At 41.8% G+C, this 27,544-nt stretch overlaps 1 protein-coding gene across 1 annotated transcript in view; it reads left to right on the plus strand.

Moving 5' to 3' along the window:
- The first annotated feature begins 4,762 nt into the window (after positions 1–4,762).
- Positions 4,763–27,544, plus strand: part of mtor (mechanistic target of rapamycin kinase) — an 80,855-nt gene continuing 58,073 nt past the window's right edge. The window contains exons 1-21 of the mRNA XM_070838905.1: positions 4,763–4,881; positions 5,334–5,476; positions 5,643–5,751; positions 5,913–6,145; positions 8,072–8,272; positions 8,382–8,516; positions 8,597–8,872; positions 9,548–9,656; positions 9,854–10,037; positions 10,452–10,580; positions 10,707–10,951; positions 11,733–11,942; positions 12,206–12,411; positions 13,301–13,423; positions 13,779–13,862; positions 14,525–14,617; positions 15,074–15,208; positions 16,011–16,140; positions 21,595–21,845; positions 21,976–22,062; positions 23,685–23,852. Of these exons, the coding sequence (XP_070695006.1) occupies positions 5,348–5,476; positions 5,643–5,751; positions 5,913–6,145; positions 8,072–8,272; positions 8,382–8,516; positions 8,597–8,872; positions 9,548–9,656; positions 9,854–10,037; positions 10,452–10,580; positions 10,707–10,951; positions 11,733–11,942; positions 12,206–12,411; positions 13,301–13,423; positions 13,779–13,862; positions 14,525–14,617; positions 15,074–15,208; positions 16,011–16,140; positions 21,595–21,845; positions 21,976–22,062; positions 23,685–23,852 (3,237 nt within the window). The 5' untranslated portion in view covers positions 4,763–4,881; positions 5,334–5,347. The remainder of the gene's footprint in view (positions 4,882–5,333; positions 5,477–5,642; positions 5,752–5,912; positions 6,146–8,071; positions 8,273–8,381; positions 8,517–8,596; positions 8,873–9,547; positions 9,657–9,853; positions 10,038–10,451; positions 10,581–10,706; positions 10,952–11,732; positions 11,943–12,205; positions 12,412–13,300; positions 13,424–13,778; positions 13,863–14,524; positions 14,618–15,073; positions 15,209–16,010; positions 16,141–21,594; positions 21,846–21,975; positions 22,063–23,684; positions 23,853–27,544) is intronic.

Genomic DNA, 27,544 nt, shown 5'->3' on the forward strand with positions numbered 1-27,544 from the left:
TCGGTGGTGCAGGGTAAATCATGAAGTGCGTGACAGAGGGAGGGCCGGATGAAGGTGGGAAGGATTAACGGATGGATGGACGGTAGATGAATAAGGTGGGTGGAGGCGTGAGCGCAGGACTAAACTCACCTTTTCAACCCCACCCCCCCGACTCTCTACTCCCTCGGTCTAGATAGAATGACAGGCTCCATCATAGAGGAAATATTTCAAAAGCACGGCTGAGTGAAGAGCCAAAGCAGAAAATAAACAGGAGCGACAGCAGAGGAATCAAAGGCTCGGACTGATGAAAGTGCTCCCAACATCCTGCCTGTCACTTAGCAGAGGAGGCCGACTGCCTGTTAGGACAAGAGCCCTTTGTGGCTGTGAGTGTGCATACATTTGTGGTGCTCGAGTGGTTTTATGTGTGTGTTGAAGTCAAATGACTGCATGTGCGTTTCATCTCTCTAAAGCACCCTCCCCCTGTCTTTCTTTCTCGCTCGCATGCAGACACACAAACTCTCCAGTGAAAGCACACGTCCAAAAGAAAGGTGAGCGTTACTGATTGAGTGAGTTGATGTGTCATGGGTGAAATATGTCTGGCTTAGCCAGACCTGAGAGAGGGAGAGGGGCCCTTGGGTGCAAAAGTAGGGATTTGCTCCCCTTCCAAGTGTTGTTACATTTCATCTCCCACCCCCTTACTCCCTCACCCTCTCATTTTCTCCATGCACAATGCTGTAAGGCTGCCAGGTTCTCTTTTTGCATCTCCCTCTGCAAAATCACATCACATGTAGTACTTACACATTTGCACATGCACACCGCTGCACACTGATTACAGCATCAGCCTGATAGAGATTTAATTAACTTAATGTAACTTTGCATGTTAATTACCAAATCATACACAAATTAAATCTGCGATAACAGATAAAAAATTGCATGCATGAAATTTGGCATTATCTTTACACTTAGGAGTACCATACCATAATGAGTTTATGCTGTGGAATAATAAAAAAGCATCACGCTGTACACAAGACAACACCATATAATTATTCAAAAGCAAAAGAAGAAATCCTAGGAGAAAGACTTTGATCATAATGTTTTCAAACCTGTGAATATGAATAATTCTCTTACTAGAATGTAGGTATCACCAGAATAAAAATGAAAGAATTCATATGATCTACAAAACACATTCATCAGAGAGAAACCTCGCTTTTACTGTGTATTTAATTATTTAGTTAAAATATATGGTTAGTTCAAGACTACTTTACATGATTCTGCTGTAATTTAATTCTACTGTATTGCTCTCACTGGAATAATGTAATAGGAATAATTTCCATATTGACTGAGTACATAACTGTTTCCCTCTAGAATGTTTGGACAATAAAAGAATGTGTAGCACTGCTTACATTAGGCTGCACTCTGTGACCTGCCTCTGCCATCGTAAGGCCAGGGTTAATTACATGGTCAGCGACTGTGGCATCCGGGACAGCTCCGTGTCTTCTGCCTTTTACTCTATTCAGCTGTCTGTCCATCACTGCACCGCCACGGATCCTCACTCCTCTTCCTCTTCCTTGGTCGGGCAGTTGCTCCTGTTCATTATTTACCTGCCGATGTTCCTCCATGTTCAGAAATTAAAGTTTCTCTGTTGTCGTGTATACTGTAAGTATGTTCAGCAAAATCCACACTCATGAATTGCACCTGCCAGCTAACCTGGCATAACGTGTGAAGTTTCATCTGACAGACAATTTACCAATCAGTCACCACAAAAAATGACTATAATGATATTCATAGCACATCTAAATACATGACAGATTTTGATAAATGAATGGACTACTGAGTGTGATGACTCGAACAATGGAAGAATTCATACATGCTTACAACTATTCAACTGAGAAAAAACTGTTTTGACCAGCAAGAGTCGGTTGTTAACTCTGCAAATAGTAAGTAATTGTTCTTACTTGTGCAAAAACATTTGCATTTTTTAAGGAATGACACATTCAAGCCTTCTGTGAAAAAGTAAAGAGAGGTATGAAAATATGATTCGATAATTATGCCAAAGCAGTTGAGGAAAAACTGCAAACCAGAATCTTGTGTGTGGCATTAACCTTTATATTACGAGGAGGTTTTCAAAGCTTGTAGAAAACAAGTTTGGTTCAGCTACAGTTTTAGTTTTCTAAATGAACGGGTTAGTGTTAGAGTTATCACAATTTTTTTTTTTAAATTGTTAATTCTCTTTTCACACAGTTCTCTTTACTGACATGCAGCACAACAGTTCATTTCACGTCTTAAATCCCACAAGTAATGACTGCCATACAAAACTAAACATACTCGCATGTATAGGATGGTTACAGGCATAGAAGTACAACAGTGCTTATTTACCCTGTGTTCTGCACTTTGGCTGCAAGTCTTGCAACCCATCTGGGGAAGGATCTCTCTGCTTGCCTGATCCATTCCTGGCAATCTCCTGCATTCATCGGGTCCAAAAGCGACATCTGATCGTGTGTGGTGGTCATAAACTTTCCACTGCCATGATGTAAATAATGTCTGCGTGGGGTTGAGGAATGGAAAGTAAGGTGGAAGCAAAAGTGACACCATCCCAGGACGGGTTGTAAACTAGTCTGTGACTGGAGGAGAAGCCACATCATCCTGCATTATCACAAAATGTCCTGGATTCTGCCGCAGCTGCCCCCTTTAGTCTTTACACACCAGGAAGTCTTTCAAAGAAGATATGTGCTCAATGTACCAATTAAGTTTATGCAGTTATCATTTTTCTAAAATTATTTTTAGGTTATGTTGGGTTTTGAACTGTTTTTGACAACTGTGTGTGAGTTTTATTGGTAGTTGGTTTCGAGGGAGAAAACTCATGGTCATTAAATGCATTTCGTGTACAAGCAACGTAAAGTGATTCACAATTCATCCCACAGTGACTGCTTCTGTGCTGACCCTGTGAAAGTAGAGAAATGTGAGTTAGTAATTCACCACTTAGAAAGACATTTTTGCTGGGGTCACAGTAAGAAGGTGTCTTGCTGGAGTCACATTCAGATGATTATTTCAGGAGGGCAGCTAACGTGCTCCGTGATACTTTTATGGCACATTGCAAAATTGCTCTTTAATGATCACATGGATTTTTTTTTTGAGTGTAGCAGGTGCAGATGAGTCCAGTTGAATACATCTATTAAATGCTTGAGTATCAGCTCTTTACACTGTTGTGTACGTTTTGGAGAAGTCTGTTGATACTGGGGCTGCTCAGAGGATCTGTGGTTGTGTAGTAAGTGGTTAAAACCAGCTCTTCCCAACAACTGTCAACAACAACTGGTAGAATAGTGAAACCTGTTATCAAAGCGGTCTTAGTCATAGCCCACATTTTGGTCTATCTTGAAATAAAACTACTGCTCCTTTTGGATGAGACCTCCTGGAGCTTCCTAAAGGACCACCCATTGTCCCCCAGACCCCAGACTGGGAACCACTTGAATACCAGGATGACTAAAAGAGTGAGTGAAATGTTTGTTTGTCGAAGGAAACATCTATGATACCATGACCTCAACCTCTGATGATTGCAGAAATGTAAATGAAGCTGGTAATTATGGCTTATTTTGATAATAAAAATACATTTGACGTTCAATTTCCTGCAACTGCTAAATAAAAGGGTTTCGGTCTAAATAGTGTTTTGCACGGTGGTAAATGTCACCATTCAGACATGGAGCTACACGCTGTCAGATATGTTCCTCTCTGTGATAAAAGCTACTTGATTGCCTGGACAATGTCTCCCCCCTGAGGCTGAACATTATCTAAACTCAACACAGCCACACATGTAGAAATGATTTACCATTATCTCATTTCAGGTCACACCAGTCGATTTTTACGTCTTGTGCAGAAGCTCGCTGACATTTTCTTTGTATACTCATTGTGCATTTATAATACCTGGACTATTTTCATTTCATAGGGTCACAATCTCATTAAATATAATGAATGGTGACAGGTGCGCAATTCAAGCTCATCTTTTACATATTTTTTTAATCCTTTACGATGGGCAGGTTGCAGTAACTAAACTAACTTAACAGACACGCTGAACATTAAAAGTTTGCTATTTTTATTTATTAATTCACGTTTTACTAAGTATTTTATGGATGACAATCACAGAAGAAAGCAAACTAACAATTCCATTCATTAAAACTACAATGAAGTGAAACTTCTCCTTCTCTCTGTGCAAAGTGTACTGTAGTCGTATGATGGAATATTAGATGGTCCCCATTTAGAAATAATAATAATTTATTTTTTTTTTTTTTATTTATTTATTATAAACAATTATTATAAAATCAAAATAATGAAAGAAACAAGGCCTTAAGATGAAGCAATAACACAGGACCCACCTTAAGATTTAGATTAAAGTGGCAGAAACCAGTTGCACCATGCTAAACTTCTAGGACCCCTGGAGACCTGGTACTCAGGCTTTATGCAGCCTTGATCACAGACTCCTCTCACAGCAGACCTCTTTTGCATTTATTAAACGTACCTGAATGGAGCACAGCTACCATTAATGCTATTAATGACAAATGTGCTTTGCAAAAGACAAGTCTGTGCCAGGAAATACGTCTGTTAGGAGTGTTTAGCCCTCTCTGGGCTGTATATGTAGAAAGTAGAAAGTAAAGTAGAGATGTTCAGGCCTTCAAACAGCTCGGGGACGTGTGCGGCGCTGTATGCGCAGAGCTCTGCGCAGGCTGCTCAACGCAACTGAACGCTTGTGAAGTTTTCCGCAGGCACCCAGCTGGAGAAGGTCCAACTCAACTTAGCGACGCTGTAGCTAGCTAACGATGGCCCAATGCTAGCCAGGTAATCGTACAATGAGAGATATTCTGCAAGAGCCGGAGAGGATTTAAGTGGCCGTCATATAAACTTAGACAAGTGGTAAGTGCTACAAAGCGACTTTAAATTCTTGCTATAACGGTCTGCTACGTTAGATAGCTAAGCGTTAGCACGAGCTAACATCAACGCTAGCTAAACAAAACCAGCATGAGCCACTCGTGAGGCTCTGGAGGAGCGTGCATCTGACCTTTATCGCTTAGACGTGTCATTTGGTACCAGTGCTGTAAATGATGCTGCCTTTGTAGCTCTAAATAATGTCTGGGTTTGGCATGTTGCTCATCAGCAAGGTTGTTGTACTAGCTAGGCAGATGCATTAGCACGCTAGCTAACAACATCAGCTAACAACAACATTGACCTACCTAAACTACTCAGAACAAACATTCTTTCCGTCCAAGCACGACATGTATACTTGTCAGTCTTTGTCGTCGTTGCGTGGTTTTGATAACTCACGACGTGTTAGTGAAGGCGTGTGCATTTTATTCGTCTTCTTGCAGATCAGGCCGTCCAAATGGTGATCATGTCAGGCACAGCCACTGTGCTGCAACAGTTTGTCAGTGGGCTGAAGAGTCGAAATGAAGACACCAGAGCAAAATCTGCCAAAGATCTGCAACACTACGTGACTACAGAGCTCAGAGAGGTAACGGATCAAGTGCACATGGATGCTTAATGTGTGCTGTGGTTATGAATCCACACTTCTGCTAAGTTATGAATGCTACACTGCCATGTGCAGGGATCACAAGAGAGTGTAGACATTGTCACAGTCACTAATGGTTTTTGTGATACTGATGTTGTGCCGTCCACAGCTGAGCCAAGATGAAGCCACAACATTCTATGATGAGTTAAACCACCACATATTTGAGCTGGTATCCAGCTCTGATGTGAATGAGAAGAAAGGAGGGATCCTCGCTATTGGTAAGCAGTGAATGGTGAAGGCCGAGCTTGTTTTCAACTTCTGAATCTAGCAGAATTAGCTGGAGATGAATTACTGCCCAGGATGTATGTCACGTGAAACTGTGTATAACAGTGTGTTTGTGTGAAACGGTGTGTGACTGTGACTCAATGCTTTGTTCCAGTGAGTCTGATTGGAGTAGAGGGAGGCAATGCCACAAGGATCAGCCGCTTTGCCAACTACCTGCGCAACCTGCTCCCCTCCAGCGACCCCGTGGTGATGGAGATGGCCTCTAAAGCCATGGGTCACCTATCTATGGCAGGGGACACCTTTACTGCTGAGTATGTGGAGTTTGAGGTGAAGAGGGCCCTGGAGTGGCTGGGAGCAGACAGAAATGAAGGCAGACGCCATGCTGCGGTAAGTGTCAAGGGTTGCCTTTCATGTCCTTGGGGGAGTCTCTGCCATCATCATAAGTGAAGTTCTGTTTGTCTGAAAAACTGAAGTGGATTTTTTGGGATTGACCCTCGGAGGGCTGAGGGAGCTACTGAACAAGGATGTTCATTCCAGAGGTGTATAGTATAGTTTGGGCTGAAAGTGAACAGAGGGCAGATGCTTTCCATTTGTTTTTCTATGCTCTCTCTCTCTCTTTCTCTCTCTCCTCCCCCACCCACTTTCCATCTGCATGAGGGTAAATGGAACTTCTAACGAAATGGAGCCAAGCAAGCAGCAGGGACTGTGTTGTTTGTTGTTGAAATACCTCCACTTCTTGGTAGTGTTGCTGTGTGGTGCAGATGAGGGTGAAGGGCAGTTTGACTCAGGATTGTCTCACTGCATCTTGTTTTTACTTTATAAAGCAGCACCAGGCACATTTCTAGGCTTTCTAGTTTTCCCTTCACGGAGAACTCGCTCATTGCTGTTCAGGTGACAGCGTTGTGTTGCGCTAGTATAGGAGAATACCAGTGTCTTTAGGGGGTATGGTGCTATAACTGCTGTCTACGACATGGTCCACTGTCCCAGAATACATTTTAAATACTGAAAATGATGACATGAGTATTTTTCATAATACCAAAATCTATCTTAAAATCAACTCCTCTTCCAATCAACCAACTCGCACTAAAGAAGACTCTGTGTGTTCTTGAGCTTGTCGGTTGTTGAACAGAAAATCTTTTATTAAACACTCATATCTGCTGACACTCTTGTACTCTGACCTTGTTTGTCTTATCAGCAGTTATTCTCCAATGCAACGAGAGGTCTGTTTTGGAAACACGTAGCTCAGCGAAAGTAATGCTAAACCACAAAACTGATCAAATCAAAGTTTATGTGAGGAATTTTGCAGCTTGAGCAATTTTGAAACATATAGAATCAATTTCCAGATGATCCAAGAATGAGTGTCAAGATCTGGCCCCGATGATCCCGATATTTTTGTGGACAGCTGTCCATGCTGACTCTGCAGACACCGAGAGGAAGAGTGACAACATATGAGGCCACTGAAATCATTGGCACAAATGCTTTTAAGTCTTTTTAAAGTTTTGATTCATCTATTTGTGTTTGTTCGATTTTCCTGCCAACAAAACCGAGCAAACGGATCTAAGACTTATCTTAAGACGAGTGTATTTTCTATTCAATGAACTGTTGCATTTCTAAGTAGAAGACACTCTGCTGCTATGCTATGCCAATAATTCAAGGCATACACTTACGTTATTGTATGCTGATGCATGCATGCTCATTATAGGAGGCATTATAGCAGTAATCGTAATTACAGAAATATATCTGGAGTACTTTAATCTCAGTGGCACATTTTGTCTAAACACATGAATCCCTCACAGTATTTTCACCACATTGTCCTTCACTTGCTTGTTTTTGGTGAATGTTAAAGATGTTCCACAGCTGAGACACTTTGTTCTATCTCCATTATCTTTAGCTGCCGCTAATTAGTGACTTTGCATTTCTGCATGGTATAATATGTTGAATCTAAGTGGAGTTGCAACATCTTGTGGTTTACGGCTGTTCAGCTTTATGGTAGAGTTCCCACAAAGACGACCTGTAGGGTGCATCACGCCAGATAAGCAACTTCAGGATAGAAACAGGATTTTAGCGACTTTAGCGACTTAATATAAGATTGTTTTGGTCAGCAAATTCAAGCTGATGTTTTATCAGTTTGAAGAGAAGAGAAGATGGTTGCCGGACTTGCTTTGAAGAAGACGAATGCACTCAAAATGTCCAGTTACAATTGTACAATAATTGTTCAATAGTACAATTGTACTTTAAAAAAAAAAAGAACTTAATATTAATTAACGATCGACCTCATAATGATCTGAATGATTTTCTGTTTTTTTTCCTCAGGTGTTGGTGCTGAGGGAGCTAGCTGTGAGTGCACCTACCTTCTTCTTTCAGCAAGTGCAGCCCTTCTTTGACAACATCTTTTACGCAGTGTGGGACCCCAAGCAGGCCATCAGAGAAGGGGCCGTGTCTGCACTGCGAGCCTGTCTCATCCTCACCACACAGAGGGAGACGAAGGAAATGCAGAAACCTCAGTGGTACAAAGTAAGACGTTCCACTGTATCATAACAAAGTACATTTGTTTTTGTTTTTAAATGTGGAAAACCCATGTTGTTGTAAAAGGCAACGTAAGTGTTTGTCTTTTCTGTAACAGCAAACCTTTGAAGAGGCAGAGAAAGGCTTCGATGAGACTTTGGCCAAAGAGAAAGGGATGAATCGCGACGACAGGGTCCACGGTGCTCTTCTCATCCTGAACGAGCTCGTTCGCATCAGCAGCATGGAGGGAGAGGTGAGGGCCGGATTCACTGCGGAGACATTCTCACATCCTCAAGCGAAACGATCCTCTCACTGGTTTTGTTTCTATGGCAGCGAATGCGTGAGGAGATGGAGGAGATCACACAGCAGCAGCTGGTCCATGATAAGTACTGCAAGGAGCTGATGGGATTTGGAACCAAGCCCCGCCACATCACACCCTTCACTAGCTTCCAGTCGGTGCAGCCACAGCAGTCCAACGCCCTCCTGGGCCTGCTGGGCTACAGCACGCCTCAGGGCTTCCTCACCTTCGGAGCTGCGCCAACGCCTGCCAAGAGCTCGCTGGTGGAGAGCCGATACTGCCGTGAGCTGATGGAAGAGCGATTCGACCAGGTAGATTTTACAGCAGAGGTCTGGCTTTTCCAAGAATGCAACATGTTTTCATAATAGCATGCACTGGAAATTATTTAATTAATGAATGTTGGTTTTTTTTTTGGCTTAAGAATAAATGTATATAAAGTGGTAAAAACTCAAAGTGCTGTAATTTTTGCTCTATATCAGTGAGCAGGGCTGTGTTACATCTGAGGACACTGCAAATCTTATTTATCTTTTGTGTAATGATAAAGGATGTCATGCACCCCTAAGACTATTAACTCTCCCCAAGACCAAGGAGAACATTGTTAAACACAATGTTCAAGTATGTATTCATATTATCTATCAAAAGCATGATTATGAAGTCTTTTTAATGGCTTTCCCTTTTAGCTGCTTCTCAGCTCAGTGTTTTGGTGCTATTGCACACAGAATGTCAGTGAAAACAGAAATGTTTAAATGGGGGAAAAAAAATGGTTTGTAGGACTATTAATCTGAAAGTTATCTTAGAATCAGAAGTCACATTTTGATTAGAAATATAATTTGTGGCAGCCAGGAAGCTGAAACTAGGATTTCAGCAGCAGGCTCACGAAGAGATCGAACAAGTATGTCCCGGTGTCAGTAACAGGGCCAGTGCTGTTGTGAGCACCAGATAAATCCTTGTTGACACAAGCTTATTATTATGTGTGCTTTGTCCAGGTGTGCCGGTGGGTGCTAAAATACAAGACCAGTAAAAACCCTCTGATCCAGATGACCATCCTCAATCTGCTTCCACGCCTGGCTGCATTCCAGCCACATACCTTTACAGGTGGGACTAGTTAACGTTTGAATGTGCTGAAATGTAAAGAGATCATGAGCGATACCCCTGTCCTGGTGTCGGCAGGATTTGCTGCAATAAATTGCTTGAAACTTTTCCCAGTCCGTTGATTTAAGTGTTGCAGCCTGTACGAAGCCCTACATCTGCGTTTAACCATTCGCACTGTGGTTGTTCCTTCCACTGTGCAGACCAGTACTTGTCAGACACTATGGGCTACCTGCTGGGCTGTCTGAAGAAGGAGAAGGAGAGGACAGCAGCTTTTCAGGCTTTGGGGCTGCTGGTTGTAGCTGTCAGGGCAGAAATCCAGCCTTACCTCTCTAAGGTCCTTGAGATCATCAAGGCCGCCTTACCACCCAAGGACTTTGCTCACAAGTCAGTAGTTAAAAACATGGAATATGTTAAACAGTTCATAATCTCTGTATCATGTAAATGATATTTATTCACGTTCAGATATTGATGTGTTTGAATAGTCATCTATTACCCTGTTGTATTTTAATAGTGTTTGTCTTGCTACACAGTTTTTGTTCTCTTTTCTGATCTCATTATACTCAAATATAATTGTTGCTTCAGATGTTTTAAGAATCATTCTAATTTCATGGTCTTTGGTTAGAAATATTAGATGAGTTTCTCCTCGATCTTGGAGGTAAAGTTAATGAATAAAACAGTGAAATCAAGGTCTAAACGGTGTGTTTCTGGTAGCATCTCTGCTGTGGGAGACTGTCTATTAAAGGAAAAGAGACTTACCATTATTGCATGCTTGGTTTTTTTCCCACTGTCCGTGTGCAGGCGACAGAAGACCATGCAGGTGGACGCCACAGTGTTCACCTGTATCAGCATGCTCTCCAGAGCCATGGGTCCCAGCATCCAACCAGACATCAAGGAGCTGCTGGAGCCTATGCTGGCTGTGGGCCTCAGGTAAGACCGAATGGTTTCACCACTGCTAAATACTTTGATTAACAAGGTTTTACTTCTTTGTCCTCATCTGAAGATGGCAGCGATGATCATGTTGGGTATATTGTCCATTGTGTCCTGTTCATCCAGTCCTGCACTGACGGCGGTGTTGTACGACTTGAGCCGCCAAATCCCCCAGTTGAAGAAGGACATCCAGGATGGACTGCTGAAGATGCTTTCCTTGGTGTTGATGCACAAGCCACTGCGTCACCCCGGCATGCCCAAAGGCCTGGCTCACCAGCTGGCCTCACCAAGCCTCACAAACATCCCCGAGGCCAGCGACGTAGGCAGCATCACACTGGCCCTGCGCACACTGGGAAGCTTTGAGTTTGAAGGCAAGAACCTTGGAAATGACACAGCTTTAAAGCAGCACTATCTGTTTTTTCAATTAATTCCAAAAAAATTCATGAAAAACAGAAAATCCCCAGCATGAAAAAACATGCACAGATCACCAGTTCTGTTCTGATGCACCAAATTATTTGGTTCCATCAATAGAGAAAATATTTGATTCTCAAGTGTGGGTAGTTGCATTACAGTTACAGGAGAGTAGTTCTATGAATATCATGTAGGTGTAAGGCTATCAGAAGATGATGTCTATGAAAAAATGTGAAAAAAACGCCTGCACACAAAATTATTATTATTACTGACAACGTTTCGATCCTACTTGGGTCTTTGTCTGGTCAACATTTTAGTGACAATACAGCCCCAAACATTTCACAAAAAGTGAGTTAATGCCTGGAAAAAGTGTTCTCTTAAATTGAAGGCATAAACATTAATAAGACTGGAGCCATAAGGCAGAGAGAGCATGTGTTCTGTAAGAAATGAGTGAACTGCAGAAATGGCTGCAGCAGTTGTGCTGATGGGTGCAAATGAAAGATTGTTCGCTACACTTATTTGTAAGACTTGTCTATTTGTTATTGCCTAATAGTTTTAGGTGAGGAATGTTGATGAAGAAGTTTTAGCTAGAAATTGAAAAGAAATTCTAACAAGCTAATGATGTGTTCACAAAAGCAGAGATGCAAATATAGAATATATTTGTATATGTAAAATATAGAAGTCATTGTTAATTGAAGCTTTATATTCTATAATTATTCTAATTGTGTGTTTACTCACCAGGACACTCCCTCACCCAGTTTGTGCGCCACTGTGCTGATCACTTCCTGAACAGCGAACACAAGGAAATCCGGATGGAGGCAGCTCGGACCTGCTCGCGCCTCCTCACCCCCTCCATCCACCTGATCAGCGGCCATGTTGTCAGCCAGACGGCTGTGCAGGTTGTGGCAGACGTGCTCAGCAAGCTGCTAGTTGTTGGCATCACCGACCCAGGTAACACATGAAAGAATAAATGTGGATTTACTTATTAGGTGGCGTTGTTTTTTTTATTTGATAACGATGTATCCAGGTGTCTGAAGAAGTTGTGAATGGTTCGTCCCCCCTTGATGAGCATGATGTAGTGTTAAAGCTCTTTGTGTGGGCACGATACAAGTACAGCCCTTTTACCATTGTTAACATGAAATGTTGCAGTTGGAGTGACTCATGATGATGAAGGTAAAGAGAGTGATAAGAGTGTTTTGACTGTTTTCTTGCAGATCCAGACATCCGATACTGTGTGCTGGCATCTCTTGATGAGCGATTCGACGCTCACCTCGCACAGGCTGAGAACCTACAGGCACTGTTTGTCGCACTAAACGATGAGGTGTTTGAGATCAGGGAGCTTGCCATCTGCACAATCGGACGCCTCAGCAGCATGAACCCTGCCTTTGTCATGCCCTTCCTACGCAAGATGCTCATCCAGGTAGGAGAGGCATAACAGAGGGCAAGCTGTGTGCAGTTTAATGATTTATTGTGTTGAAGGTCTTATCTGGATTTGGTTTTTACTCATTAAAAGGAAGTTTGGCAGTGAATTGTATCTGTGACGCCCTGTTCCATCCCTGTATGTTTTACACAGATGGCAAGGCGGAAAAACTGAGTAATGATGTGAAAGGGACCATTGAAACCATCTCCCTCATTTCCTTTGGGCTTTCTTTTTTCCTCAAACAAATCAGTAGCCTGGCATACCCTCAAAGGTCAATGGTAGATGTTTAACAGCTGCAGTACAAGAGACAAAGTTTCATGATTTCAGGGCAGGTTTACCGTCTGTGCGTGGTGATGTATCAACATGTATCACATGGAGGCCTGCCGTCCGAATAATTTGAAATCTGCTATAATCTCTGCACACAGGGCATCAAGATAAAAATTGAAAATTAGTTTTTTGAGGTTTTAAATTAGTTTTTTTTACATTTTTGCCTGCCTTTGAAATTAAATAGATTCAAGTGGCCCTTGAGAAGATAAAATGCTGAAAATATTTTATCTAAGACATTGGTGAAATCATCATTTCCTTTTTAAATTAGTAAGTTAACATGGTTTCCTTTTTGGTTACTCAACTAAGGATGTTAAATACATCTAATGCATGTTTGTTCTGCTTAAAAATATGACTTGTCTGTTGTCTCGTCTGGATACCTTTAGAGGGCAGCAAAGGCTCTTGTATTATGCACAGCTTTCCTCCATAAGGCCCAGTGAAGGTTCTTATAATGCTGCTTCCATAACACCGTTATGTACAGTGTGAATCAACCCCATTAAGAATGATTCCACGCAGAGAAGAGTGGGTGCTTTTGTACATAACTCTGCTTTGAATCCTGTTGCAGATCTTAACAGAGTTGGAGCACAGTGGTGTCGGCAGGAACAAAGAGCAGAGCGCTCGTATGCTCGGTCACCTCGTCTCCAACGCCCCCCGCCTCATACGGCCATATATGGAGCCCATCCTCAAGGTACAACTCTGCTAATTCTTCCTTGTGAAGGATCCATCTGATACATTTAAGATACATATGAAGTTCCTACAAATGTGATTCTATAAGAATCACCTCTGATGTGATGCGGTGCGATTTGACAGCACAATGTAATTCCAAGTGATTTGACATGATGCAAAAAAAAATACATTGCTGCAATTCATGATGGTGCATGGAGTTGTATTTTATTTCTACTTTTTAGTTTTCAGTTATTTTTCTAGTACTGCAACTCAGTCAAGGTGTTATTCTGACATTTGCTGCTCTTACATATGCAGGCTGTTGTGCTTTTAACAGCTTGAATGGGTTAAATGACCTTGTTACATTTGACCTTTTGCAGGCTCTCATCCTCAAGCTGAAAGACCCAGACCCCAACCCTGGAGTGGTCATTAGTGTCCTTGCAACCATTGGCGAGTTGGCTCAGGTAAAGCTGGATTTAATGCTTCTTTCCTGTAAAGTTTTACGCTGAGAGCATTAGCGTGTGTACCACATTAGCTGCTGCTTATTGAGACCAAACACATCTTAGCAGAATTGTTTCCCCAGCGCACATTATTAAATGTTTCTACTGCATATCTGAGGTGGAAAGTTACAGGGTAGAGCCCCACCCATGGACGCGTGCCTTGTTCCACCCTGTCCAGGCAGTCCGATGGCCCCCACAGAGGAGTCAGGAAAGCACAGTAAAAGGCAGGAAGACTCCGCAGTTAAGACAAAGTGCAGGAGATGCTCAGGTAGACCACGTGTTCACAGTTGGCTCAGTGCAGGAAGAGGCAGGCGCTCAGCTGCTCAGGAACCAGCTCAGGAAGACACAAGAAAATGTAGGGACACAGAGGCAACAAATGTCATGGCAGAAAAAGATGGGATGTAAAGAATGTATACAAGCTATGTGTTTTTATAAGAATGTAACAAAATTCTACACACGAGCTATGGTCCGATATGGTCAGATGGAAACTGGCATGGGATCAATATTTTATGTAAAAAGTAATTATTCGGGTCCTTTTAGATTTTAGGAGAGCCTCGCGACAGAAAACTGGGCAGGTTATGACATTTCCACAGTTTTGATTGGCTCTCCCACGTGTATCCTGTCAGGTGAGCGGCCTGGAGATGAGGAAGTGGATGGACGAGCTTTTTCCAATCATCATGGACATGCTGCAGGACTCCTCCTCACTGGCCAAACGACAGGTACGCCAAGAATAATGGAATCTGCTTCATATGGCTCTTATTTTTCCCCCTGATTTCTCCTCAGCACTACTCCAAGTTCTGAAAAGTATTTATTTCTTGGATACGGTAAATACAGGCCTGCTTCAGTAAACACAACTGGTCATCGTTTCTGGAAACATTAAACGGGCATGTGCGCCAGGAGCTAGCACAGATTACACAAAGTATGAACCGATGACTTATCAATAAGTGCCTGAAAGTAGTTGTAATTGGTAGCAGGGGCAGGTAAACAGGATCAATGATTGGGATCTTTATTTACACATCAAAATAAAATCATTTTGTAGCACTGATTATTGAATAGGTACATTTTATTACAAGGATGGTTAGTCAACAACGCCAAGACAAGTACATCCCAAACTTCTTCACACTTCTCTGTCAAGGTCATTATTCAAAGCCAGTCTGCATCTGACTTTCCACCAGGTGGCGCTGTGGACGCTGGGACAGCAGGTGGCTAGTACAGGTTACGTGGTGGAGCCCTACCGCAAGTACCCCTCCCTTCTGGAGGTGCTGCTCAACTTTCTCAAGACGGAACAAAACCAGGGCATCAGGAGAGAGGTATGCACGGGTGCCTCCATCTTGGCTCCTAACCCTTCATTTTCCCCACGGGTTTCTCGGTGGCAATATGAACCCAACTCTGTTGTTCAGTGACTCATTACGAGGCCAGAAACCCCTACCTGTCATCATACACTAAGTAAATGAAGGTCTGTTTAGATGTATTGACTTTGACGGATGAATTATAATCACGCAAATACATACAGTATGAGGCTACGCACATTTTCCATAGTTCTATGGAACTTTTTCCTAAGTCGAGAGCTGTGATGTAAGTGATAATTATCAGTTTCTTCCCTCGCCTATGACATTACGTGCGTCTCAGAGAGTGCATTGTCACTGTAAATGGTGTTTGGCACGTGTACATCGGCATTGGCCCCCTTGTCCATCCATGGACTCTCGCCCCTGGATCCATTATTCAATAAATTTTAAATCCTGTTGGGTTAACTATCCAGTGGCTGTTGTGCATTTAGTCTAGGTTGACATTCTTTGAAGAGACAAACTGCAAACATTTTTTTCACAGAAAGCATTTAAACTGTGTGTTTGGTACTAAAAAGGTACATAACATCCGTAAAGGCTTCTCAAACCACTCATGCAATATTCATTCATTATATTCCAAATTGTTCTCACTTTTCTAAAAGGGGGCTGAAAATGCTACATCAGCAGAGATTCAGAGCTTTATGGGGGCAATAGCAATTTGTACCATTTATGGAAAATGGCTCATTATTTTGGAGGGCTGAGACCGTGATTTTAGATTTATTTCGAAACATTGCTACAAGATTGCTCAATGTGTGTGTGTCTCCAACAGGCTATCCGTGTCCTGGGTCTTCTCGGGGCTCTGGACCCCTACAAGCACAAGGTGAACATCGGCATGATCGACCAGTCACGAGACGCCTCCGCCGTCAGTCTGTCTGAGTCCAAGTCCAGTCAGGACTCAGGTAGGCCTGTGATCTCTATTACCAGTTACAGTTTTAGGAACATTTCTGTGGTATTTTTTTAACACTCAGGATATAGATTAGATTAACGTTTTTATTTGTGTTCCACAAAGTTATAGCAGTGTTAAATTCTCAGTGCAACAGCTGGGAAGTCTCTAAATCAACATGAACCATTTTTACATCTTTCTGTGTGAGTGTCTCCATTGGGGACCTTGGGATGTTGTGTGTCTGTGTCTGTGTCTAATGGATAGCACTGTAAAGAGTCTGCAGTTAGAGACCTTGGTATTATGAGGCTTTGGACTTCTTACATTCATCATAGTTCTTCCACTAAGCCAAAGGGTGTATTCTGTCTTGACCCCTCGACACCCTTTCAACTCTCCCAAACCACCAGTCCAGGTGGCCGGTCGTGGTTAGACACATGTATAACACATATATATATATATATATATATATATATATATATAGGCTCTACATAAACATAACAAACAATTATATTCCACCAGGAAGTGCACAAATCTGGCAGCTGTCAGCCTAGAGAGTAACACTCTACTTAAAGATAGACTGTGAGGTAACTTATCAGAACGACCAACACTGGTTTTACAGATCACAAAACTTATGAAGTCACAGTTTGCATTGAAGAAGATGCGTGTAAATGTCATTTAGAAAAGGCATCGGAGATGAAACACAAGACATTTGCAGTCGGTCATGAGTTCTTCTGCAACATTTGGATTGATAAAATGTCAGATTTACATAGAATTTCTATCTTTTTTTTTTTTTTTTTTGTCATACTCATGAATGATTTAGTGCTGCGAAACTCCTGATGTGAATAGGAAAGAGCTTTATAGATAATAGATTTGATAAAGCGGCCGGCCATTTATAGCAAAACGAGATGTCCAACGCTTCACTGAATTGAACAGCATGTAATTGTGGCGAAACAAAGTGAGATATCAAACCGTTTGTGCGGGTGTGATTTTTACAGATGCTCGCATTGTTAAACATGAGTGCACATGCAGAATCCACTCCATTAGTTAAAGCCAGCGGTGTGGAAAGAGCTGGGAGTAAAACGCACCTTTGCAATCTTGCAGCACAATTTACCCTCGGTCAGAATATGATCGCCTCAACAAGGAACTGATTTCATCTTCAATTATTCCAATTGTTGAATCTGGCTCACGTAAACCAATGACTCTCTGTCTGGCCAAAAGCGCATATTATCATCCTTCACAACTTGGCTGCTTTACATTTTATAAATCTACATCTCTCATTAGAAACAGAGTACAGTGATATGTCTGCACACTCGAGACAAAACACAATTTCTAGAGGTCCTGCCCCTGCAAGTTGAAAAGTCGGCCGCAACTATGGCTTTGGGTTTTCCATTTGTTGGAGGCTTCGTTCTGCGGGATCTAATTTCCGGCTTGTGTCTGATCTAAACCCAACTAAACCACTTCGAGAATGATGGTCTGTCAGTTCAGAGGGAAATGTAACTGCTACAAGGGGAGTGGGATTTCTTTAAGAGTGGAGGTTTTTAATTTAAGGTGGCCCACTTTAAACAGACATCTCTCCAAGAATATGGTTAATAGGCTAATAATTGTAAATGATTCGCATTATTGTTTTTTCTGTGTGAGAATTGATTACTGCAGCAGTCCATTTAAGTGGATAATCGTATTAGCTGAATCATTCGTCATCATCACACATTCATGGAAAGTATTTTTCTATTGCTTTCTACCTCAAAATTACTTACTCACACCAGGTTGCACATCTGGTTCATATTCTTTCCCACCAATGTTCCCCCTCCCCTGCTGTGCGGACTTTAACCCACCAGATTAACTGTTTGACACTGATGGCCAGAAACACTGAAGTCAGGTAGTTTTAGCTCTTAGCAAGAACATCCATAACAAGTGGTAGCGGTCTTAAGGGAGGAGCCCAACAGGCTGCATTTGTCTTTGCTTCCCACAACATGAAAGAAATAGCATACTGATGATTTTGCTCTTTTTAGAGCCTTACAGTAGGGGGCAATGCCTTTTTTTTTTTTTTTTTTTTTTAAAAGAGGCATAAATCTTTATTGCAGAATTATTTTCATTGCAAGCATTGTGATTCACTAAAATCATTTTCTACTGTGTATTTACCTACTCTACCTGCTAGTACCTTCCAGTAGTAATGTAGCCTTTGTACCGAGAAATTTTCATTATTTTTTAGAAAGTTTTGCTAAAAAAGAAAAGAATTTAAACATATTTACATATTTTAATTTTTATTTCGTATTTTCGGAACAATATTTTATTAGATTTTAAATAACAGAACAAAATAAGGAGGGCAATGCCTTTTTATAAAAAGTTTGTCTTGAGAATGATGCTCACTTGAAAGGGCATGTCATCAAAAACAACAGGATTAATCTCATGTTTGTTACGATTGACCACAGAGACGCTCGCTCTCTGATATGTCTCGTTATGGATGGAAAATTTGAACTGCCGATGGTGCAAAATGAAAGGTCATGCTGTCACTTACAGGCTGTCATCGTCTGGAGATCTTGAAAATGCATCACAGTGACAATAAAAATGCTCGCCTGTCATTCGTCGTGCGCATTGTGTATGGAGAATGCAGGTCTCTTCTTGTCTGATCCACTCATATGTCTCAGAATGTGACCTTGGACAGTATGGTAATAGTTTTACCAGTTTGTTCTCCGGCTAAATGGACTGTGACCAGAATTGGGGGCTGTACATCTGTTGGCAGCTTTGTCAGGGTCAGTGTCTGGAGCGCCAGCAATATTTGACAGCATGTATTTTGTTATGTGGGAGGTCATTGTCTGTCTCCTCACCTGACTTCAAACGAGAACATTCACATCAACAACAGAACGTCAGGGTCATAAAAATGATTAAATACTGTATATTCCTCCTTAGTAAGTAGCTTTATTTACAACTGTTATTATGGCTAGGAAACAGTTTTTTCCCACACAGCTGAAGCCTGAATTACTAGAGTACTGCTGCCTCACTTAGCCACACTGATGCCTGTTTGTTGGCTGTAAAGGCACAGATGTGTAGCCATCTATCACCATCATTATTCTAGACTTGGTGAAGGCCGGAATAATAAAAGATCCAACAGCAAAGCTACCCTCTTTAGCCTGCAAGCTCTGTGCCAGGCTGTTATGTCTGCAGTCCGGAGTCTTTAGGGAGACAACTGGAGCAGCTGAAACAGTACTCCTGCAGAAGGCCAGTGAAACGCTGAATACCAGACGGCGGTTTTCTCAGATGCCTTGTAAAACTCAATAGCTCCGCATTGATAAATGGACAGACTGACCCCATTTGCATTGTCTGTCACAAAAAGATAATGATAACAAAATAATGAATGAAATAATTAAAAAACGCAATGAAATGTTAAAAAGACCACCACTGGTCTCTTTTTTTTATTTTTTACTGTAAGTCTGGGCTTATTAGTTGAGAACCCTCATGTGGCTCCATAAATTCTCCTGTACTTGAAGTTGATTCTGAAATGGCCAATGACAGATGGCAGCAATCACATAGATATCCTAAATCTTAGGGTAAAAGTGAGAATTACTGGGTGTTCAGACCAAAAATGACACCGTTGGCGTGGGTGTGCTGCTTCAGGTATTAGTGAGAAGAGGAAATCTGATCCAGGATGGCTGCTTTGAGCTGTACGTATGTCCCTGTGCTGATATCTGAGTTTAGTTAATCTGATCCCAAAACCCTCCACGACTCTGTCACCTTAGCGTCTGTTTTAAGGATTGCAAGGCAAACAGAACAACAATCACGAATGTGAGCTTTAATGCGTTTGGCTTGCCGACGCAGTTCGTTGACAGGTGACGTTTGAATCGTTGCTCACACATTGCTCTGCCACATCTTGGCACAGCTTAATTTATTTATTTATTTTTTCTGTAATTGGTGCAATTACATTTGTGCTCAGGCTTGTAACTGACCGAAACGTCTATAACGATTTGAGCCGAAACCCTTGTGCTTTACCTCACAATGCCAAACAAGAATGAAAGTAGCCCAAAAGAGTAGCAGTGCTATATTTATGTTGGTCATTCTTGGTGTTTTAAGGAGATTGAACACACGGGGTATGATCATCAACTACTGCAATCAAGCCTCATCTATAAAAAAAAAATGATGATGATTTGATTTGTTGTCCAACGCTAGGATAGGTCACGATGGGTCAGTGCTGACCTGACATGCTGCTCCGCTCTCCTCCCCCGTCAGACTGTTATTATTGCCAGACATTATAGCCAGCACCAGAGGCATTTTCTGCTGTATCTAGTGTGAGGAAATTGGATTGTGAGACATAAATCACTGTTGATATACTCAAACTTACACACTGGAGAATTATTGCCTGCTTAATGGTCTTTGAGTATCATGACGGCATGGCCTTCTGTCCTACATAGTCACAAGGGCTGGGCTGATGAAGTTTTGCTTGGAATAGGAGTTATAGGCATAAAATAAGCGCCAGTGCTCATGATGATATGATCACATTTGGAAAAGCCAGAAGTAGTTTAGAAGGACTGTTTTTATTCTCAAGAATTGAACTGGAACTGTTCTTTTACTGTCGTACTAAAGGAAAGGCTTATTGCTGCTGGCTTCACATTATAAGTTAAAAGCTGAATCTGTGAGCTGAATCCCCAAACACCAAACAAGAAACTAGTGGTTGTTTTAATGCATTAACACTCAATAACTAAATACTTTATAAATACTAAATAAGTTTTTATTCTCTAAGTTTGTTTAGGGTTGGACTGTGTCTGTAATATTTAATAGCAGGAAAACCAGTCTGTGTTTTCTGTTATGATCATTTGAGAATCATAGCAGACCTCTATCAAACAAAATGCCGATATTCCATCTCAACTCAAAATTCTTTTTGTTATTTCTATCATTATTTCTGAAATGTAGACGACCGTACAGAAATTTGGAATCGTTTACCACGAAAGCTTGATTTGGTACAGGCAGATGGCGAAGAGGACTGCGCTGTTTTTTGAATGGTCTGTCATAGATCTGCACGAAGTCCACTTTACGGAGAGATGTTGTTTTGTTGCAACAAAAGTAATATTTCATGCACAGAACAAAACTCTGCAATGATTCAGCTGGACCGACAACTGAAAGGGCAAAAGTTAAATAAGAATGTAAGAAATCTATGTCATTATTGAAGAAAAGCAGAAAAACGATCATGGGTAATTATAAGCTTGGGAACTGTAGCCTATTTGTGTATTGGGCCTCTAATCAAGGAAAGCAGCTACTGACACTGATGCACTGCTGGTGTGATCATTGTGCACCTTGCTTCCGTTCAATGCTTGTTTGTAAGATGCAGTATTTCTCAGTCTGGTCAGGACTAGGAAGTCACATGACTTCAAGATTTCAAATAATATGTATTATGTAATAAATAACCCACTTGATTCATGATGAAGAATAATCATTTTTTCATTTGTTGCGGAAAAGTGAATCCCCTCATTTTCTCTCCTCACAGCGGACTACAGCACCAGTGAGATGCTAGTGAACATGGGCAACCTGCCCCTGGACGAGTTTTATCCTGCCGTGGCAATCGTCACTCTGATGCGGATCCTCAGAGACCCTTCGCTCTCCAACCACCATACTATGGTGGTCCAGGCTGTCACCTTTATCTTCAAGTCTCTGGGCCTCAAGTGTGTCCAGTTCCTGCCACAGGTCATGCCCACCTTCCTCAATGTCATCCGGGTCTGTGATGCCAGTATCCGAGAGGTACGTAGCACTACACGATAGAGGAACATGGTTGTCTGGTTATCTGTTCACTTCTGGTTGGTAATGATCAGTTATTCTCAAACCAAATCTCTTACTTCCTTTTCTCCTCTCTGCTCTTTTTGCTCTCCAGTTCCTATTCCAGCAGATGGGAATGGTGGTGTGCTTTGTGAAGATCCACATCCGCCCCTATATGGACGACATCTTCACCCTCATCAGAGTGAGTAACTAAGTCAACAGCCCCCCTAACCCCCCCAACCCCAATCCCTAAACACCAATCATTCAGCTCCTTTTATTTTCCTGTGAGTCAGACAAACAGCTGCAAACTCTTAATTTTGCTCAGTTGTGCTCGCCACCTTCCTCATTAGTAGTAATGTGTTCAGGGCCCCTGGATGAAGTCTGGCCGCATGTCATACATCAGTGCACATCATTTGTGGTTTTGTACTTAACCAACAAGATTAAAAAGGCAATAGGACTGAGAATGAGAAAACCATGTTATTTGGATAATATTCTTTTTTACTCTCCCTTTTTAGATGTGCTCATTGTTTAGAATGACACTTTAACAACCACACAGCTCTGACTAACACCGTCTAATTCATTCTTAAGAGAAAATTGGTCAGGATTCCTGACACCCTTATCACATGATGTGGAACAACTGCTAAAGCCATAAGCCTCGCACTTGCACAAACACACTTGTCTAGCACATAATCATAAAACGAGGCACAAAATATCATATGACTGTCCCTGTATCGGAATCTTGGTAACACTGTTGCCGACACTTTTGCAATGGCGGTAACTCCTCCTGGAGAAAAGTAATTGAGAGAACTGGACCACTGCACTTCAAGTCCCTCTGAGTTAATAAATGGCGAGTGAAACAAAGAATCTATTCATTTTTGCTCCAGCTCGGCTCCTGCATCCAGATGAGGGGGCTGGAATAGCCATTCAGGATGTACACTCACTTGCTCTCTAGTCAGCTGCCACAGGCAGGGGAAGCAGGAAGTTGGGGGTTGCTTAAGACCTCTGGTCACTGACAAAACACCTCCGCCAGATCTCACAGCTGAAGCCCATTGACTGATTGACATATTGCGTGACTTCAAGTCTTCGACTTTAACTCCAATTGCTATTATCTCTAATGTAGACAGTGGCTCTGCCTAGATTTTCCAAAACGGTGTCATAAGCCACACAGAGACATAATGTCAGTCCCAGTTGACAGGAAATTGTCCCCATTCCTCGCCCTGTAGTATCATGACACTATCGCTCGCTCTGCCTCTGGCTCGTGAAAGCTTTGTATTTCCTGAAGGAAATCTGTCCAAATGTCCCTCTCTCACTCAGTTCATCGCTGCAAACGTTCTGACCCAATTCCTTGGTCCCACAAAGCCCTCAGCACTGTAAAAGTGCAAGGTGGATGAGGTAGCGGTTTGCACTGAGTGCTTTGGACGTACGCACTGAATATTGTAAAAAAAAAATAAATAAAATTCAGAAATTGGACATGCCTTAATGTAGGTCACTCTTTTTTTAGGGCAAACGTATAACTTATTCTAAAAGTCACATCATTCGTTTAGCTTAGTTATTATCAATTTAATCAATTTAGATCACATATTACATTTTAGGAGAATATTAGGTTAGGGATTGTCTGTGTAGTGTGACCTGCTAGTATTATTTCACTGCCACTCCCCCAGTAAGGTAGTAAACTAACGTATAAGTATTGCTTTACATTTTAGAGCAGTGCATTAGCAGAATGTGTTTTGCTTGTGTGTGACACAAAGGAAGAGCAGCATGGCTTCGTATGTCAGTTTTTGAAGTAATTCAGTTCATGCAAATATATTATGTTCTGTCCCGTAGGAGTACTGGACACCAAACAATCCCATGCAGAACACCATCATCCTCCTGATCGAGCAGATCGTGGTGGCGCTGGGTGGCGAGTTCAAGCTCTACCTGCCTCAACTTATCCCGCACATGTTGCGCGTCTTCATGCACGACAACAGCACCGGGCGCAGTGTCACCATCAAGGTGAGTGCAGCTCAGATGATAAACTCACCCATGTGATCAGAGGCCTTCACCTGGCTTCAGTATCTCATCATTTTTCGAGAAATTATGTCACACATAATACTAGATAATACAACTAATCCAAAGCTAGTCATAGCTTCTAATGCTGCAAAAGGTTTGTTTAGCTCTAAAATGTTTTTTTTTTTTTTTCTTCTTTGCATCTGACAGTCAAAAAATTGGATTATGTGTCTGAATTTGAATGCAAATTACAGGTTAAGCTTTTATCTGTGACACATGGAAGTTAAACATGTCAGAATCACCGCTGAGACTAAATTTCCAGGGTTGTTTTCAAATTCAGTTTTTATCAGGGAGGCATAAATGTAAAAATTGGATTGAAAAATAGAAACAATAAAGGGTTGACAAATCGAGAGGTTACAGAAATGATTCCAGAAAGGCTGGAATTTAAATTGTGGTCACAGAACTGGAACGGCTTTAAAAAAAAAAAAAAAAAAAAAAAAAAAAGTGCTTTCAGAACCCTCAGCAGAGGCTCAACAAATAAAAAATACTGCTTGGAAACAGGTTAATGCTGCCATGAACGCTTGCTCAGCAGAGTGCAAGTAGCTGAAATAAAAAAAAAAGAAATTGAGTCATTTCAAAACACTAGCAATAAAAACAGATCAACCTGCCTGCTGTGGCCCAGTGCATGGGCAGTATCATTGTTAAAGAGGCCTCGTTGTGTGTCCTTTTTAATGATGTACCTTCAAATGATGTACTTGCACGCTGCATAATGTTGTGCAATGCAACATTTTCCATTTTGTCCAGTCACTGTCAATGACAATGCCAGATAATTTACCTGGTGGCCTCAGTTCAGACTTAATTTCTAACTCTCACTTTCCAATTGACATGGATGGCGTTCCTCAGTCGTGCCTAAACACATTTGATAGAGCTCTAAGAAAACCTACAGTAGCCCAAGCATCTGTATTATAAACAAAGACTGTGTTGAGACTGTGTTATCATGCTTATTTCTTTACTGTTTGGAAATGTGGTGGATTATATCAGTTCTTCCTCTGTTTCATGGAACATACACTACTCACAAAAAGTTAGGGATATTCGACTTTCAGGTGAAATATATGGAAAATGTAAAAAGTGAATGCTACAGTGATATTATATCATGAAAGTAGGGCATTTAAGTAGAAGCATGCAATGGTAATTTCTTCATTTTAAACAATGTATTTGAGAAAATCTAACAACAGTGGTAGGTATACCACAACAAAAAATGTTCAGTGTCTCAATAAATTGGGACGTGGCCAAAGGACGTCCACTCCTCTCCTTTCTGTGACTCTTCCAGTCTCTGTATCACTGTTCCAACCTCCTGATGACACTCTGTGACCCTCTAAGGTCAGTGAACACCTCCGTCTGAGGACTTCCTGTTTGAAGCCTCCAGTGTTGAGGTGCTGCTGATCAACTGTTAGGTGTCGTCTTGGTCTCATGATGTCAGAATGTGAACAGCAGGATGAGGAGGACTGTTTAAATACCAATTCTAACTGAAGCAGGAAATGTATTGGTGGATTCATGGATCAAACCTGTGGTGAATGTTGCTGTTAAGCTTCTTGTTAGAGAACAGCAACTTGTGCAAAAAATACTGAGACACTGAACAGTTGGACATGTGCAGGTTTAGAGAAGGTCACATTAAGTTCACCTGGAAAGTTTAGAATGCATTTTAGGTTCATCCTGAAATTTCACCTGAAAGCTGAATATCCCTAACTTTTTGTGAGGAGTGTATTTTTACTGAAGAGCTTTCCTTGTGGACTACAAAGTGTTGTGTGTAGTCCATAACTAGTATATCCCACAAAAAGAGCGGATGGTCAGGTGGCAACAGGCGCAGGCTTTTGAGTCATAAGGACAAGGTTAACTTGGTAAACTATTTGTACAGAATCTGACGGATCAGACTATTGAATGTAATTAAGCGACTTGCTACATAGGATTCAGATCAACCTTCCTTTCCTTCATCTGGCTGTGATCCAACTGATCGATCATCCTACATGGTACAGATTCCTGATGACAGCGTAGCATTATTCTGTTCATCAGCGTTTTGTGGCAGTGATGTGCCAAGAAATATAGCAATGCATCATGAAAGGCAAGGAGAACTAGTTTTTCTTTTTGCAGTCAGTTAAGCCCCAAGGATACACACAATGCGTTTTGGTGAGTAACACTAGATTTTGGAATTTTGCAGAACAGTGAAATGTTGATAAAATGATAAAACACTGTATGAATAACACATTTGCAGAGTATTGCTGTCAGCATGCTTGCAATACTAGCTCCACCATATTTACAAGCCGAGCCACACCACTTCCTGTGCAGGAGAAAGACGTATAGGCACGAGTGATATAGCATGACCCCGAATAATGTGTTATGTAACTGATTTTTTTTGGAGGTCACAGTTGACCACTCGGCTCCCCTTATACATTTGACAGCTGTACTGATTAATGGAGAAAAAGTGACACGTCGTGTGTCTTAAATCTGGTGGAGAAAGCACACTAATTAGATTGAAAAAGATCATATGTCAGATTTGAGTTGTTATTTGAGCAGATAACTTAATTTAACTAGCGCTGCCAAGAGGAGTGCGTGTTTAAAATGTGCCCATCACTCCACACGCCTTCAGAAAGCACAGGAGCTCAGCCCACAGTTGACTTATTGGGGTGCTGTTTTCTGTTTGCGGTCTCCGATGATATTCATCGAGACCATTCAGGTCTAAACCATTCACTTGTATTACAGCAGTTCAAAGACGGCATAGACCTGTAGCTGACACTCTCTCTTGTTTCAGCAGCAGCTGCCAGTAGTTGTCAGGGTTTTCCCTCAAATCCTAAATCATGGTTTGGGTAGAGACCACAAAGGCAGGATCATGAGAAGTATGGTCATCTAGTGCGCTCTCCTCTGATGCTGTTTTGTCTCAGCGTCTGCAGTATTAGATAACCCAGCAGCCCACAGTCTGGATAGTCTATAACTCAGACCAGGGTCTGGAGCCTAATCTTTAGCACAGGATGGGGGTCATGAAATGGGGGAACTGGGAATCGGGTTACCCTCTGGTCCTAAGGAGAAGAAAAGAAAAACATACTTCCATCATTTCAAGGAGCTGTTCTGTCCAGCCACCACCACCACCTCCACCTCCCAGCACACACACGCACAGTTGTACACCTCCACCTCGGCTTCCTGCTGTCTCGCCGTGCGCAATTTAGACGTGGGGGTGGGGGTGTGGGGAAAGACTGGAAGTGGTCATGGTGTGTGTTGGGGGGCCGGAGTGGGTTTGTTGGCTGCAACGTACGTCATGCTTTAAAATCGCCATCTATCCACGCACACTGCTCACACACGCTCCACACGACACGACCATTAGACCAAACCTGAGAAATCCTTCTGAAAAAAAAAACAACCACGCAGCTAATGTGAAGATATTTATTTAAGATGTGTTGTCGACGACCTGCTGAATGAACGGAAGTGGCATTCTTAACACACTGTTGTGTCTTGGCAGCTTTGAAGTGATGTAGAATATCATTAATCTGTGCACAGGAGACATCATGATAATTTAAGTTGTCCATCTCCACTATGCTGCTAATTTTCATCAATGTGATGAAATGAATGGATTATGCGTAGTTATAACTCGCGAGGACTATATGTACAGTATTGGCACAAATACAGTCAGTCATAAGACCACCATTTTG

This window comes from Pempheris klunzingeri, chromosome 11 (genome assembly GCF_042242105.1).
Source record: "Pempheris klunzingeri isolate RE-2024b chromosome 11, fPemKlu1.hap1, whole genome shotgun sequence".
Taxonomy (NCBI): domain Eukaryota; kingdom Metazoa; phylum Chordata; class Actinopteri; order Acropomatiformes; family Pempheridae; genus Pempheris; species Pempheris klunzingeri.